General features: G+C 36.8%; 1 protein-coding gene across 1 annotated transcript in view; it reads right to left on the bottom strand.

Moving 5' to 3' along the window:
• CFAP99 (cilia and flagella associated protein 99) overlaps positions 1 to 17,439 on the bottom strand; it is a 49,773-nt gene that overhangs the window by 20,923 nt on the left and 11,411 nt on the right. Inside the window, exons 5-9 of the mRNA XM_052681636.1 lie at positions 11,435 to 11,547; positions 9,219 to 9,393; positions 5,434 to 5,514; positions 2,801 to 2,866; positions 1,734 to 1,805 (exon numbers count right to left, since the gene is read on the bottom strand). Of these exons, the coding sequence (XP_052537596.1) occupies positions 1,734 to 1,805; positions 2,801 to 2,866; positions 5,434 to 5,514; positions 9,219 to 9,393; positions 11,435 to 11,547 (507 nt within the window). The remainder of the gene's footprint in view (positions 1 to 1,733; positions 1,806 to 2,800; positions 2,867 to 5,433; positions 5,515 to 9,218; positions 9,394 to 11,434; positions 11,548 to 17,439) is intronic.

Here is a 17,439-nt window from a genome sequence, read left to right as displayed (position 1 = left end):
TCTTGAATATTATCTATCTAACTTTTATGGCAAATGTATTTAGACGAGATAAAACTGATTTACTTCCAGAGAAGACACTAGAGGTGTTAGAAATCCTGATCAATAGAGTAAGATGCTAGATCCACATTTTTCTTTCTGTGATTTAGGCAGATGGCTTGACTCTTCTGAGTTGGCACTTAGGTTTCAATTTTTTAAATGATGAGAGACAAAAGTGGAATATACATAACCCTGAACCAAGTTCACATAGTCACAGGTCGTATGTTTGGGTTATCTGTGCAGGTGTTTCCGGACTTTTTTTTTCTTTTGAGGGCAAAAGAAACTGGGATGTGACTGTTTTCCCATAATTGATATGGTCTTAGATTGTTAGAAAGCAGATTGAGAAGATGATATTGTTATTAACGACAACTTCAGTATGTGATTAGTGCCAGATATTCCTTAGAATTTTTTACTAGAAACCCAGTTTTCAAGAAGGGAACCAGACTTCCCAAAGTCTGTAAGAACTGTATCTAAATACAGTTTTAAAAAGTAGGTAGATCTGCTCACAATGTTTTTAAGGTGACAGTACAAATACAACTTCTACATTTAACTATTCTGGATATGAATTTAAATGAAAGGTGACTGATTGAATGATGTAAGACTGAAGATTATCTGTAGCATAACTACCAAAGAGATGGCAATGTGAGTTTTCATGTGTTATACAACCAAGAGTAGAACAAATTTTCTGTATTTACAATTCTCTGAGCCTTGCAAATCCTAGCAGAGAAACATGCAGTTTAGTGGATTTTATGACCTAAGTATGTGTATAAAGGGCAGAAGATAAATAACCAGATGGACTGTGTATTGCATATCAGGCAGTCATTATCCAGAGTCAGTGCTCAGCATTCTTTAGGGTCTCATTTTGAAATAGTCATTCATAGTTGTAGGATTCTTCTGTCTCTGTGCTGACTTTTTAAGCCATTAGTTCAGTTATTTTATCCCTGTGGGCTATTCTTAATACTCATCATTTTACATATAAATTTCTCCACTTGGAATTGAAAACATGGTTAAAGCAATATAGTTTCATGCTGCAACTGCAGACAACTTACTTGTCAGTGTTCTGAGGGATCTAACAGGCTGTAATTGCTGTGGCCAGCCTTGCCTAGAAGCTCCACTCAGACCCTTTGCCCATTAGTCCACGATCCCATTTAAACTCAGTGGGGGGTTGTCAGTGCTTTCCTGTTACATTGGAAGTAATTCAGCTCCTTGTCTCTCCAGTTTGGTATGTGGCTGTCCTTACTGGACTTCCAGTATGTACCTGCATTGATGTAGCACTGTTTCTTAACTGGTCTTCCTCAGTGCACTCCAGACCTCCCATTTCATTGTTTGTGTAAGGATGATTGGCAGTCAGCAGAGCCTGTCACTACAACCACCAGCCTTGCCTTGTCCTGGGCAGATACTGTAACCTTTTTCCTGAATGGTGTGGCACTGCCTGTGCTTTTGTTACTCTTGGCTTCCAGTTTGGCTTCCCTCCTGGAGTAGCCACTCACCAGTTGTTCGCTGACCATTTCCTTGTGAATTGTTAAAGGTCCACAGGCCTAAACATGTAAACCATAAATCTAATCCATTCCATTCTGGCCACAGAATATGACATAAAACTAAAGATTCCATTAGACTTTGCACCACCAAAAAATCTGTGTTTTTCACTCAAAAAAATTGCAAGCATATCTATCAATGGGATCTAAAACATTACTCACCCTGCTTTGGATCTTCTGAGCCTGGAAAGCTGGCCTGCTCTTCATATTGTCCTGTGTGTTCTGCAGTTCAAACTAAAATCACATTTTTCCTTTTCAGAGAGATATTTTCAAATACTCAGCAAACAATGTTAGCTCTGTACTGAAAATCATTCCTGAGTTTTCAGCTAGAGCAACAAATATGATCACAGCATATATATTGATCACAGCATATATATTTTCTTGTTATACATTCAAAACTTGTTATGTACACTCAGTACATTGGTAATATTTCATATCAAATGACCATACAAATGTAGGTCCAAATAAAAACTTATGACAAAGATTATTATTTTATTTCTATAACCTTTATTGACTAGAATAATGCCAATGAAGTAACAGTGACATTTCATTTGCCTATTGAATTCTACCTGTCAACCATGAAGGCATTCAGCTCTTAACTGAAACAGATATTGGGAAGACAAAATGTGGTGTCAGAGGATATTTCATGGAATCATTACAGTATTCAAATTCTATTGATGGTCATTAATTTCATTTTAGAGTGATACTGGCAAAAAAGTGTCTACACATCATAAGGATGAACACAGTGAATAGAATATGCAGATATGATGAATATATTATATAAGTAGTTTGTGACAGAGGTGTAAATTAGGAATCAACAATAGCAAGAATTTCATATGAAAACAAGTATTACTGCCTCAGCTTGATTGATCTGTGGCCTTAAAAGTTAAAGCAAAAATACTAGGTTTAGAAGAATATTGCTGGTTTGGAGACTTGTTGGAGTAGTATCATGGAGGTCTCATTGTCTCAGAATCAGGAGAATAAAATAGCAGGACCAGAACAAAAGGGGGTTGCACATTATAAATGTAAAGAGGCAACTGTCAGTATGGCTGCTCTACGATCTGAAAACAATAAGGATGTGAACTGACAACACAGTTTTAAGTGACAACACATAATTCCCAGCCCCAAATAAACAAAAACTCTCAAATATTTTGAGATATCTTTACACAACTGTTATTTTCATCTTCATACTTGGAGATATTTAAGCAATAAAGTATTTTGTAGCATACCTCTGCTTTTTCAGGTTTCATGGCCGCACACCTGAACTGGTTAGTGTTTGCTTTCAGAAGCAGATCCTAGGATAAAAACAATTATCTTAGAAGTATGGTACATTCATAGTCTCTATTAATTTTCTGTCTGAAAAAAACCCTGCAGCACAGACAATATACTAATTCCAATGAATGGGGGTTATGGTGAGGAAGGGGTTGGCCCCTTCTCCCACGTAACTAGTGATAGGACCAGAGGAATGCCCTCTAGTGGCACCAGGGGATGTTCAGGTTGGATATTAGGAAAAATTTCTTCTCTGAGAGACTGGTCAGGCACTGGAATAGACTGCTCAGGGAAGCGATTGGGTCACTGTCCCTGAAGGTGTTCAAGAAATGTTTAGATGTGGTACTAAGAGATATGATTTAGTGGGGAAATACTGGTGGTAGGTGAACTATTGGATGAGATGATCTTGGAGGTCTGTTGCAATCTTGATGATTCTAAACCTGGACTTACTATTTATCTGAATTGTCATTCTTCATGAAACATTTCTAGTTTCTACATATGTTGTTTACATGTGTTTAATGGGTTCTAAATTTTGCACAGGGCACCAGACGTCATGCTTGGTCTTCCCATGTGAAAGATGTTGCTCATTTAAACTTTTACTTAAAATCCTCATAGTCATCTACAGCATATCAGTTTCACAGATTCTGTTTCCACGTAGCCAATGAAAAATGGCTTTGTTTTTCTGTTAAATAAGAAGGCTGTGATCAGAAGATCTGAGCATCAATGACTGCTCCAATATCCATAACAGTAATTCCAGCTGTCATTTCAAATGGCGGGGGGGAGGGGAAGAACAAGCATTCACATTTCCTGCTTTTAGATATTTCTTTTCATTGTAATTTCTGATCAAATCACTCTGGATTTTCCAATGTCTTTCTTGTGGTCAGCTGTCCATAGTATCAGCACTTTTATAATCATCTAGCGTATGGTTGCTAGTGCTCCCACCCCATTTTTCACAGCTGGTCAGACTTTGTACTTACAGCTGTAGCTATTACAAAAATGCTACAAAACAACTGGCATTTTCTTTTAGGACCCAACATTTCAGCTTGTTTAGCAAAGAGTCTAGGGAAGTGACCTTTGTGAATGCTTTGGATTCCTTTTATAATGTTCCGGAGGCAACAAAAACTGCTGTTATTGCAGCTATAATTTCTGTGGTAGTTTTCTTTTGTTCCTTGTATTCATGCATTTACTTCACCGAAGAATGTGGCTGGTATTTAAGTGATTTTATAGTTGTCATAGAGTTTTGACAATATAGGCACTGTGATATCTTGATTTTCCTCCACAGATTTTCCAGGAAGTTCATACGTACAAATAAGCACATAGACAAGTAGATGTGTGCTTTCTCCACAGTGGGGAAATAATCAGAGGATAAAAAATAATGCAGTACTGTTTGATAATAAAATACCAACCATTGGTAATGTGGTTGGTCAGCAAAAGGAACGCAAAATGTCTCCCCCTAGAATTTATCACATTGTAGCTTTTACTGTAGTTTAGGAACAAAATCCAATGCCCCTTTCACAAGGGCATCAGGAGAGCCCAGAACAGTGATAAATGCTTCTGTATGAGTACTAGCTACTAAAAGTTAGAGTAAGGAGAATGGAGGTGGGAGAGTTCAGATAAAAACAAGTCAAATAGCACACGTTTTATCAAACTTCTCCTGTGATTGGATCGGATATGGTGATTGCAGTGTGGGCAGAAAGAAAGAAGTGGGAACTGACATTTGATTAATTCCCTTCCAAAGAGAAGAAGACAGTAATCTGCTTTAACCATAATAGGAGCTAACCTGACGAACAGGCTTCATAACAAAGATTGGATCAATTCAAATAGCTAGAACTGTTTCTTTCTGTGAAGGCACTTAAACAGACCCTCCCTTCTCTTGCTCTCTTAAGACACAGATCATGTACCAATTCAAATATCTGGATGTCTCTTTCTATGAGGGCCCTTATCAGACACTCCCTTCTCCCGCTCTTTTAACACACAGACCATGTACTCTGCTTCTTTACAAATTGTGATGACTTCCCACTCTCTCAGTCCACTGAAGGAAAGGGAATGAAGTCTGTGTGAAAAAGAAGTTAGATTCTACTGATATTTTAAAATTCTGAGTAATTACATGGTTATTTATCATTTACTACAGAAGGCAGATGAAAGTATTGAACATATTTCAAGTCTGAACATATTTCATATTTCAAGTCTGAACATATTTCATATTTCAAGTCTTGATTATTAAGTGAATGTATTAAATACCTACATGTACTGTAGAAGTAAAAGAAACAATTTTTAGCTTGTGAAGAAAAGGAAGTAATTGAGTTTCTACTGCCTTTCCTAGTTATTTGCATAATCTATCGTATAATTCCTATTTGTGAATAAAAGGTGGACCTACATCCAGACAATTAATATTAAAATGAAAATGAACAAAGGGTGATAGAACAGATTAGAGAATATAAACTTCATGACTCTGGGGAAAGAGCCAGAAGTTATTAGCTGCAAAAGAAAAAATATTTCAGATAGAGTTCGATGACTTGTGAAAACTGGTACAAATTGCAGAACAAATGATTAGAAGAAAGAAAAGAACATAACAGGCACATAATATACTTACTTCTGCTTTCTGGCGATTTTTTGTTTTGATTTTCTCCAGTTGCTTTTTTTCCCTTGGAGGCTTGTAGGTGCTTGGAGGGACCTAAAAGAAAGGCAATAATATCCACAATATGGAATGTAAAACATTCAAAGTCATATAGCCTTGCAATGAAAACAATGCGTTCATCTCCACTATAAATCAGCTGCAGTTATTTTTAAAATATTGTTTATTTTCTATTAGTGCCAACACAGAAGCCATGGACAGATTCCAATTAGCTGGGACCACCCAAGCTTTTCAGACATGTCCAGTATAAGACAAGACTTGGACAATGGACCAGAAAGAAAGAAAAACATGAAACAAGTATAGGAAAGGCTAAAAAAAAAAAAAGAACACCATAGGCCCTATGAAGGGGGAAAAGCAGATGCTAGAAATGAAAAAGTTCTGTTTGACATCTTATAAACTTGAGCTTTTTAGCAGTTAAAAGTTAAAAGGTGAGGCACTTTGGCACAGGGTATGGCCAAAGTTGAGGGAAGATACATATTTCACAGGTTATTAAATGTCCAGGAACTGCAGGAACTCTTTGAGCTGAAATGTTTGGAATCTGAGAAGGTTGTTGGAGAAAGCAGCAGTTAAGCTTGTCTCTTCTGTGTGCTCCTCCTACACATCTATGTTTGGTCACTGCTGGAGAAAACACACTGGGCAAAACAAGCCTTTGCTTTGGTCTGCTGAGCCTGCCAAGATGTACTTTTGTAAAACGATATAATTGGAGATGTAGCTTAAATGTTTGGAGGTAGAAGACTCAGTCTTAATCAGAAATTTTGGGCAAGAATTCACAGGAATTCAGGAAATGCTACAGATGAAATGAAAAACATACAGTCTGGCTATACTATGGCTGAGCAGAAGACTAGGCAGAAGAGGGGAACAGGAGCTGCATGGCTTTCATTACTTCTGAAGCTTCTCAGGGATTTCAGTATTTGCTTAAGCAGAATCTGTAAAAAGACTGGATGTCTCCTTCCTGTGTGGGTGAGACAGTCTACCAGCTTACAGGACATCTGCTTAAATATTTATCTTGCTAAAAATGTTCTACCTCCAATAGAGGTTTCAAAATTAATTCAAGAATTAATGGGAAAAATCTGTAATGGCAATGGGGGCATCCCATCTGGTTTTACTGGACTATATAAAGAGCTACGCTCTGAAAAACTCATGGCACTGATGTACTTTCCATCACCTTTGCTACCTGACATCATTATCTACAGGCAAAACAAATGCACAGATAGAAAAGGCCAGCAATTAAATGCATGGGTGAGACTACTCAATATCTTTGTGAGCTTTTTAAGTGAAGTAGAACTGAAAGTATTTCCCAGCAATATCTACAATTTTTTATTATGCTTTTATGGATGGAGAAATTAAAGCCCAAAGGATTTGCAAAGAGTTGCACAGGCAGTAAGTATCAGTTTATTTCACTCTTCCCAATCATGTGCTTTACCTCCAAAACTGCAATCATCTGCCAGTGTAAGCTGAAGATCTGTCCACAGAAAATGCTGTCCATATTACAAGTAATTTAAGGAGGAGACTTTTCAATCAGCTTTTTCAGAAATGATCCTAGCCTTGTAATTTAGCCCTCAGATACCATGGTTATGATTACCAATCAGGCAGACAGATAGACAACAGAGCAATTACCCTTTCTAATAATAAACAACTTGCAGTTGTCAGAAGAGGATGATTACATCACTATAGGCAAATTGTAAATTCCAGCAATAGAGAGACTGGAAAGGCCAAACTGTACCTACTTAATTCTTTAGTACAAAAAAAGGAGGCTGGGAGTGACACACACCAAGCTTGCCTTTCCCATCTAGCAGTGGTCAGATTCACCCACGGTTTCTGGATATGCTTCTACCAGAGGTTTATTTCAGGAGCAGGCATCATGAGAATTTTAAGGAAGAACCAAATGGCATGACATATCACTGAGCTGACACCGTGCAGAAAGAAACAGAACGACAGGCTTTTCTATGGGGCCCTGAGACAGCAGCTCTGGATAAACTCCAGACCCAACATGGGCTATTTAGTGCCTTAAAGGTGCAGAGAAGCAAATATCCAGAGAATGCCAAACCATTTCTAAGAAACTGTTTCAGTTTTGTTTAATCACACACAAAATACGCACCCAAGTAAAAATTCCTTATGTTAGATGAGGCAATGTCAAACACCAGGAGAATATAAACTTCAGGAAGAAGTGTGAGAGGAAAATATTGTACAGAATGATGAATAAGCACTCTGAACTTTGGTATTGACCAGAATTCTATTTTTTGGTTGTAAGCGATGCTTATTCTATAAAAAGCTTGTGTTTTTATACATAACAAGATCATGAAGGCAAGTATATTGCTTGCTCTATATATTAGCATTCCTCTTAATAACATACAACTCTCCACCACACAGCATCCAAACCAATATAGAGCTCTCACTTTCCTACATCTTTCTTGCCATCTGGACTGCCTTTTCAGTCTCTGCTGAATGTTCACGATCTAAAATGGTGATGCTGGCAACAATGTGACAAATCAAAGTGAAGCTTTATTTGCTGAGATAGGCAAAGAGATGGGCACGTCATATGTCACCACTGCACTAATGGTTTTGGATTCACACAAACTATTGCATTTGCAGACTAGGCCAGAATGTAATCCAAATTTTGTATAACCCTAACAATGCAAATGAACTTAGTAAATTAATCTACATTAAAGCAAATTTATTCTAAGAGGGCCTGCACAGCATAAAGGCATTAAAATGACAGCAACATGACTCATTCTTATACCGATTCAGTAGTTATTAAATGCAGTTTTTCAGAGCCCAGTATTAAGTTGTTCCAATGTAAAATTCCATTAACTGTGTAACACACTACCATTAAATTGCTCTGCTCTCCTAAGATGTAAATGGTATCTAAGAGCATTCAACATATGCATTATTTAAAATCTGAAGTGCTAATGCAAGGTGGCAGATAATACTCAAAACAATGACTTCCAAGCTTACTTCCCACTGCATTTAAATATAGATGATTTTTGGAGTCTTTATTAAGTTAGTCAGAGCAACTTAATCCCAAATCCTGTTTGCCTTAACTTAAAACCAACTGTGCATCTCTGATTTGTATGACTATGACTGAACCAGAATCTTGAACATAAAATAAATAAAATAAAAGCTTACCATTTCAAAGACAAACTCATCTCTCATTTGTATGTGAGCAATAAATTTCAACAGAAAAAAGAAAATTTAGAGATTCAACAATAAAACAAATAGTGAGAAATAAAATTCCACCCCAGTTGCAAAACTGGAGTCCATCTCATCTCCACTGAAATTGCTTTGCTATTTGTTTTAACAAGTTCATCTAAAATATCCTGCTAGTTTATAATTCTTTTTTCATTTGAATATTTTTTCTTATCTGCTTCATTGCATTATCCAAAGCAAGCATTTTACAAATCCAAGGACTACCACAAATTTTTATATTGTACTTTCATCAATGTGTATCCACTGTGTAGTTCTACCTCCAAAAGATGCAAAACAACTGTAGAAAACAACCATTCCCCTTTCCTTTATTTGGTCTACAGTTTGCTTATGCAAGATTCACTGAAATGAAAAGCATTGGTTATTTTTATAGGAATCTGACCTTCAGTAACACTGAAATTGAAATGAATTCTTGTTCGTCTGTCAAAGGTTCTAGATTTTCTACAATTATTTTGAAAGAGGCCATTAAATTGCTTACCATGATTTTGTGCACAAGAACACACAAACCACAGTGTCTCACAAAGCATAAAAAAACTCACAGGGGGACTTTTTTCCAGCACTTGTATTGGCAGAGGTACAGGAATGGCACGTGGCTTGGGAACAGTCAAATTAAATTCCTTTGGCTGAGTGACCGTTGATATTTTGACGTCAGTAGTACGACTGCTTAACTTATCTGCAAGTTGTTCTATCAGCTGCTGTACTTTAGGCTGCCATCTTCAAAAAAAAGAAAAAAAAGATTTTTAAATTCTGTTTCTTTTTTTTCTATTGTACTTACAATACAGTATTTGCAGTTGACACTTGTGTGAATTCTGTAACACTTTACACCACTGTTTTCTTCCTATAAACCCATTAATTTCTACTTATGATTTAGTTGGATTGTGCTATTCCACCTCTTGGTAGATGCTGGTCCAGAAATAAAATAGCCAGTTTCTTCTGAATAAGCAACTGTGTTGCCAGCTTATTTTGCAACAAGATGGCTATGAAACAGCAGATAGGCTTTCAGAAGCAGAGTAAATATAGATGAAGAGAATATGGACAGACAGAGGTCTCAGTATTACCACTGTCACCATCTGACAGAGTATGCACATATAATCTCACAGCACATGCAGGTCAAATTAAAAAAAAAAACAACAAATAGAATGACGTAAGGAATTTGGTGGAATTAGCAAATGAATCCTCAAAACAAGTTGGTGCCTGTAGGGCAGTTGAGATGACTTTGATTTCTCTGTGTTTGGATTTTCGACTATATAACGGTTCAAACTTCTTCCCAGGAATGACAGGAAGGTACTGAATTCAAGGTGGCATACAAACAAGCTATCACAGGGCTGATTTTGTTCACAGCTTAATATCAGCTATTGAGCCTCTATATTTGTTCAACCTGTATTACACATGCAATGGAGTTTTCCCAAAATGTAAAAATCATTAAATTTATTGTGACTTCTTCATGTGAGTATTAGCTTAGCCACTACTGTCACTGTGGGATGAGGCTTATGAGTACCTTCTGAAAGTAACAAGGCTTTTATATCAACCTCATATTTCAATGAATTTAAGCTACTGAAGTAACTAAACTGACCAGTGCATCCTCAGACCCTTGAAAGAGGTTTCAATTCTAGTAACAAAGTCAGGTCTTTAACATTCTTGTACAACTTACATTTGTTTGTAGGCAAAATGTGTACTTATTATACTGAATGGGACTGTGTGCAAATGACAGTTCTCACAAGCCTACTATTAATGAAACACAAGCAACAGATAACACTGCTATTCTGTATTTCTGCATCTTTATATTGTTGCTGTAAGAATACTTTATAATAATTATTACACAAGAATATATTGAGCCAAATTCTAACTTCAGGTATGTCTCTAATTATTGTAGTGTGCAGTGGAGTTGTATTTCAAGCCCAATCTGTAGTATTACATTTACTAATTTCACATATTCTGTAAGGTATTACAGGGTTAATTCTAGTGACTGATACTATAGAACTAGACACAAATTCTTTTTCAGCTGGCACTGTTTATAACAGTTCTGTCTAACAGCATTTGCCATTATTTGAGGTAATCTCTATTGGAGTGAGGAGGAGATGTGACTGCAGCCACCCAGTTGTACCCAAGTTAGCTTTAATTTATCTGCCCTGAGTGAAAACAAGAGCTAAAAAGTGACACAAGTTGCTGAGTAACTGAAATACAGGTACTCTTCTTCCATGTGAAAATGTTCCAGCTTAGCAAAGGTATTCATGCTGGTCTTTCTCCACCAAAGCAATGTGTGGTCACATCTGGCCCCATCAAGCATTTAAACCATTAAGTGATGCTGCAACTGTATACATGAATAATAATTTAAAAATACTTGTTTACACACGTATCTGATTTGCTCAGAAGGGGTTTTACAACCGCTTGCTTAAACAAATCTGAGCACAAAGCCAAGCTCTTTTTCATGTTCTTAATGTCATACAGATGTTGAAGTGACTTATGAGACTGGACTCGCTCCCTGAGAGAACATGAACCTGCTAGTGCAATGTTTGATCTATTCATGGGCAATAAGAAACTAATTTAGAACAGCTGTGGAGGGACTTCTCTATGAGAGAACCTTGCCTCTGGGCAACTAAAAGGGATTACTATGGTCTCATGAAGACAAGAAAGGTTCTCAGTGACTTAATTGGGAAAAATACCTTAAAAGCAAATTGAATTTTCATCAGAAGGTTTCTGTATTGCATTTAAACTCTTGAGGTGAGCACAGGTTCCTTAAGTACTGACTGCTTACCTCAGCAGTGGATCGATCCAGTTCTCCTTTACATACAGCGAATCATACAGCTGACTCCATTCATCTTTTATCCATGTGTTCAAATACAAGGCATTGAAGAAGAATCTAAGAAACTAGTAACAAGTGATTTATTTTCAATATGCTTATTAAAGGTATGAGGTATGCAAAACTACCAAAACACCCTCAAACAAACAAGCATGATTGTTTACAAACACTGCTGAAGAACTTGGTTTTATTATACCCTATATTATAACTATATCTGCTTGATATTTGTGTGTCTTTAGTTCTGCTTGGAAAGCCTTATGATCTTCTATTTAATGAAACGTTAATAGATACTAAAATATTTTAATGGCCTAAAAAAATCTAGTGGCTACAGCATGGAGATGTTTTGATGCATCCAAACATTGTGCAATACAAGTTTTCATTAAAAAATAAAGTAATTGCTGCTCCCAAACACTGATTTTAGTTTCATTACACAATAGAGTTTTGAAGACTAAAATATTTGCAGCCAACTCCTGATTATTTGTAGCTGGGTGAGCCATGGTGCCCCAAAATATCTTAGGCCTGGCAGTGCACCTGAATTACTTTGGATCCTTTCAGTTCCCTGGGAACTTTGCAAGGAGAACTGGTGAGATGTACAGTAGCTGCTATAAGATGTGGTCATTTTTTACTGAAATATAATTAATGGGCATATTCCCATTAAACTAGGAAGATTCAATTTGGCAAATATTATAAATATAAATTATACAGCTCTACGTGTTTGACAAGTAACAACATTCGAACGTGTGATTTCCAGTGGAACTCACCAGAAGGTTAAAAGCGTTCCTTTAAAATCTGAGCTCTTCAAACAGACTTTTGAAACCCTCTTGAAAATGGCACTCAGATCCAGCATGTATCATGGACATACAAATTTCAAATTTGAACCTGAACTTTTTCATTACTGAAATGAAAAAATGCCTGGCAATCATAGAATCATAGAACATCTGGAAGTGGAAGGGAGCTGAGTATCACACCAAAATAATCCCAGTGACAGCAAAAAAGCCCTAAATAATAAAGACACTGGGGGACATAGAATATATAGAATGTATAGAATTTCTGTTCCAGAGGACTAACAGGCAGCTTCTTAATTCACAGGTGGTGCCCAGCTCAAGATGGGTTAGAACCTCATGAATTACTCAGCTATAAACAGTATAGGTTTGGCTATAGCTGTTTGCTGCAGAAGTTACAGAAGCACAGAAGGTCTACTTTATATCTGTAGACTTCTGATAATTTCCAAGGAATCAACCTGTAAATTTTGACTTATTTTCATCTATTTGGCTTTTGGTAGAGTCAAATGTCTTATCAGCAACTGAATGACAACTGAATAAAGTGATTGTTAACACCTTGGATTCCCGTTCATGTCTAGAAATTACTGTTTTTCCCCCAAACTGCAGATGCTGATTTTTTCACTACCTAGAAGAATACACTTAATGTCTAAAAGCAGGACTATAAACTAAATGTTGAATTGTGAAGGCGGCTGTTGCCAGGTTCAGTGGAGTTTGCCAAGTGTATGATAAGTATTTCATCCTATTGTTTTAGAAACTCATTTGTTCTCCTTATGGAAGATCTTTCTCTGTAATACACGTGTTCAGTTTTATTTTTCACATAACACAATCATTTGTGCTTATGTAATGTAAAAAGAAAATGCTGAAAGTCTAGACAGTGGACAAGTCTCCAAGAGTACCAACGCACTGCATATGCACTACTCCTAGCAGATACAACAACAAATTTTACATTCAGGTATCCCAGTGCAGATATGATTACAGACCCAGAGCATCGTGTCCATTGCCAAAGTACTTCTCTTACCTTATGGAAGGCCCTGACTATACCCAGAGTTTATAAAAAAATGTATTTTTATATCCCTTGTAAGCAAGTATACATACAGGGAAGTATTGAACATGAGCTATACTTAAAAAGAAGCAGACTCTGAGATGAGAAGTTAATTTCAAATTTGTGAGTATTCAGAGTCTTTATAGAGAAGCTGCTGTGGAAATACTACAGGTGGTGTTTTATAAATCCTCCAGTTTTCTTTCATTGTCTTTCATTAATTCGAACTCCTCTTCCCTGTCTGTGTCCCCAGTATTCTTCTTTTATAGCCGACTCCATTCTCAGAGCCTTCAATCAGTTTTCCATTATGTTGCCCCATGAAACTAAGCCTCCGAATTATTGTTATCTGAGCTCTTCCTGACTGATCTTTTCTGTCCAGGTCTTCTAAATGTTTGCTTTAATAATCTTCTACAAAGTACTCGCAGCTACCTCTCCAAGGCAGATGAAACTAATAAAAGCATATATTTTGTGATTTCTCATTGTTGTATTAAACAGCTGAGTTATGATCATTGAGGTCTCCCACTGCAACTCCAGTCATGTACTCATTATTAACATTTCACACCATGTTAGGACAAATGGGTTATTCTGTGATGGATGGATGCTATGATGTATTCCTGTGAGGCAAAGAGCGTGGTTAACTGTATAATCAGACACAGATATTGTGATCCATATTTTAGCCTTCTGTGTTTTAGTTACAATCCAAAGAGAACTGCTGTAAGGATATGCCAAAATGCATCACGTGGGAAAAGACCTTGGCTGCTGCCCTGGAACAGTTAACCAGGCAATGCAGGGAATACCAGTGATTATGCAGGGATTGCCAGACATTGGTTCTGACCCTAGGCTGCCTGGGCCCAAGTCCACAGTCTTGGCTTTTATATTTCACATTACAAACAGCAAACCTGGGCAGAATCAGACCCACAAAACAACAGCAGATTTTGTTGCTTAGCAATAGAAACTTCTGTGTTTTGTGAGCTGAATTACTAGGAAATTACCTTACATTTCTGTTTTGTCTTTGGTCACACGTGAGCGGGTGGCAACCCCAGTATAATAGTTCTTTCCTTGTATAGCAGCAAAATACAGTCTAAAGTTCTCAGATTTCTGTTCAGTTGTTATCAGTATCTGTCTCCTTAGTGAATACACCAGACAGTCATTTGGATAACAGCATTACTCTGCTTACTTCCCTGTCCTGAATGTTCATAGTCCAAAGGTTTAACTACTCACTGAGCAAGATGAGCTAGATTCATTTCTTCTCTGAAAGTGGTGGAATTACACCAGATATTATACCCATTTTTACAATTTTAACTTCCTTTGGCTGTAGTAAAGCATTTGTACAGATGGGCTGAATTAATTCTTGTGAGAATTTGAACATGTCCTGCTAATATTCTCTTTATATGTATTTTACCCAGTGGAATTATTTCTAAGAAGAAAATTAAAAAATGGGACATTTCCTCATTTGAGAGCATCTTCACATTCACAGCCATTTACATTCATGATATAAGCTTTTGATTCATTGATTCAGTCAAGGAAATATCTGCAAGAAACAGTAGATTCATTTTCTCTATGCAGATCAGCCACTACCTGAGAATGAGATTACTTTGGCTGCACACAACCACAGCTATCTGTTGTACTGGCAAAGGCAATCAAGGACCTTCCTGTCCACTCCTCTTTTCCTGTTGATTCTTTCCCTCTTATTCTTCACTTGAAGTTGAACCACTTGTAAGCATTCCTACCAAGAAATGGACAACTCCGTTTTGAGAATCCTGAGTTAAATGTATGCAGAAAAGTGTCTTAGCATGATCTCAGGTCCTTCTGCCACTGTTTGACCTTCTGTCCTTATATCCTTGAGGAGGATGATCTTGTCCTACCTCCTATTGACCCTTTCCTACTATTCCTATCTCATAACAATAGAAATAATAATATATAGTACTTATTCAGTAATTTTGCTTGCTGATCTCAGAAGTTCTTTACCAATGACTTCAGAGCCACTGGTAACAACCAGAACAGAATAGAATGAAACCTATTCTTAAATGCTACAGGGAATGCATTTTCTACGGGGCAAGTATGAAATTATAAATGTTTACTTCAACATTTTATATCAACAGTGTCTTTCCTCTATCGTACAAACCCTAAAATTTTATCACAAAAATAAAATAAAAAAATGTATGAATAATTAAGCATGAAAATAGACTTGAGTTAGCAATGCATAACTAAGATGTTCAAGAACAATCCTGCTAAGTTTACAAAACTGGGTTTTATCTTATGATTCTGTAAGTATACAAACACAAAGAATTCTTGTATATATTCTTAAAAGTATAGAATGTGATCCTATAATTTTCTGTTCAAGCAGATGAATGTGTGTGAACAAGGTAGTATTATTATTCTGCCTGGAAAATGCTTGAAGGCACCAGTCATAGGGAAACACTGAATTTCCTTCAAATGGATTCGGTCATGCAGTGCTCTAAGAAGAAGGTTTACTCAAACCAGTAGATCTCCTATACATAGTGCCTTTCATTTCATGAAAGCTACTCATCTGTATATGGTTTATCTGCATGATTAAGAAAATCTCAGTCAGCCTGTGTTATGCAGAAACATTTATCTTTTAACCGAAATACATCTTTTCTAAGTAAATATGTGTGAACAATTATTTTCTACCTCAACTGAACATAGGCACAACAGTCATCAGGCAATATGTACAAGTCAGCATCCTGATGGAGAATCCCAAATTGCTGACAACTTCAGGCTGTTGCTAAGGCTGTTAATCTGCCTCTGGCTGTTTTTTGTCTCGGTTGCTGGGGGACCAAACACTGCTTCTAAATCCTCTACTGCAGGTGCATCACTATAATCTAGTTTTACTTTGCAGACAAAGGACCTCTTCTAATGGAAGAAAGGAAAACCTAGGTACCATGGTGATGAGGATCTGGTAAAATACTTAAGCAAACATCTACAGGAGAAAAAAATGTAGTAGGTGCAGATCATCACACGTGCAGCACTTCCCTACCAGACAAAAATCATTCCAGACAAGAAAGGAGAAACTGTCTGAAATAAAACATCATGGTAGTGACAACGTATACATCTGGGTGAATGGAATCAACAAGAGATAACTGGTATGAAGTGGGAAGATTGTGTTGCTAGCTGAATGAGCTCAAAATGCATCCAATCCAGTGGCTTGTTTCTAAGATGTTTACTAAAGAAGATGCTGGGAGAGCATTTTAGAGAGAGTGATTTGTCTGTCTATCAGATTAAGGTAATTCTTCTAGCCACTTGTTTGGGTTTTTGCTCTAACAGTTAATGAAATACAGAATTTTGTTCTCCGAATGGAATTAATAAAAACAATCCATGCTAAATACATGAAAGCAAAGTGACCAGAATGTTCCTAAAAGCATTATGCAGACAACCTAACCTTCCTTCTTCCTACATAATACAAAGCAACTGTGCTCATGAGAAAGATACAGCCATCCACATGAACATTCAATGTTCAGAAAAAAGAGAAACATCACCTTTTGAGTACTAATGATTAAGATTTGGCTGTTCCCCAAATCTCACATGTATATAGAAGACTATGTTATTTGCTATTCAAACACTGTGTTTATATGCGCTTTGCAACACCCACATTGTCACAGTTAACACAAGTATGTCACCAGTAATCTAATTTTTAGCTTATTTTCCCAAAAAAGCAGGGCTTATGAGAAAGCATTGCCAGCCAATTTATCCTTCTCCCTGGCATTAAAGCATAGCTTTTAAGATAGTCAGTGCCTTCAAACATCTTTAAAGAGAAGCAAAAGATCTTTACATTTTTGTAAGTTTCATGGAAACTAGCAAACAAGTAGAGGAGAGAAATCCAAGCTGATGAGGAGGGAGGAAAAGCGAGCAGAATTTTCTTTCTGTTCGGCAGTAATGGAACGATCAGTTGTCTATATTTTGTAATGATGTAATTTGATGTAATTTGATGTAAACGCATAACTGCAACCTAGAAACTCTGCTTTTTCTGGAAAAGGGGAAAAGCATTGGAAGGGCAGTAGGATTAATCATCAAAGTGGGAGTGGGTTGCTTGGGAAAAAAAGAATACAAACTAGCATGAACAGATTCTTCGTGTATGGCAAAAACTTTTTCTATTGCCTGAAGTTAAAGATGGAATGCAA

This window comes from Tympanuchus pallidicinctus, unplaced genomic scaffold, assembly GCF_026119805.1.
Source record: "Tympanuchus pallidicinctus isolate F22 unplaced genomic scaffold, pur_lepc_1.0 scaffold2, whole genome shotgun sequence".
Classification (NCBI taxonomy): domain Eukaryota; kingdom Metazoa; phylum Chordata; class Aves; order Galliformes; family Phasianidae; genus Tympanuchus; species Tympanuchus pallidicinctus.
This window is presented reverse-complemented; position numbering and strand designations above follow the sequence as displayed.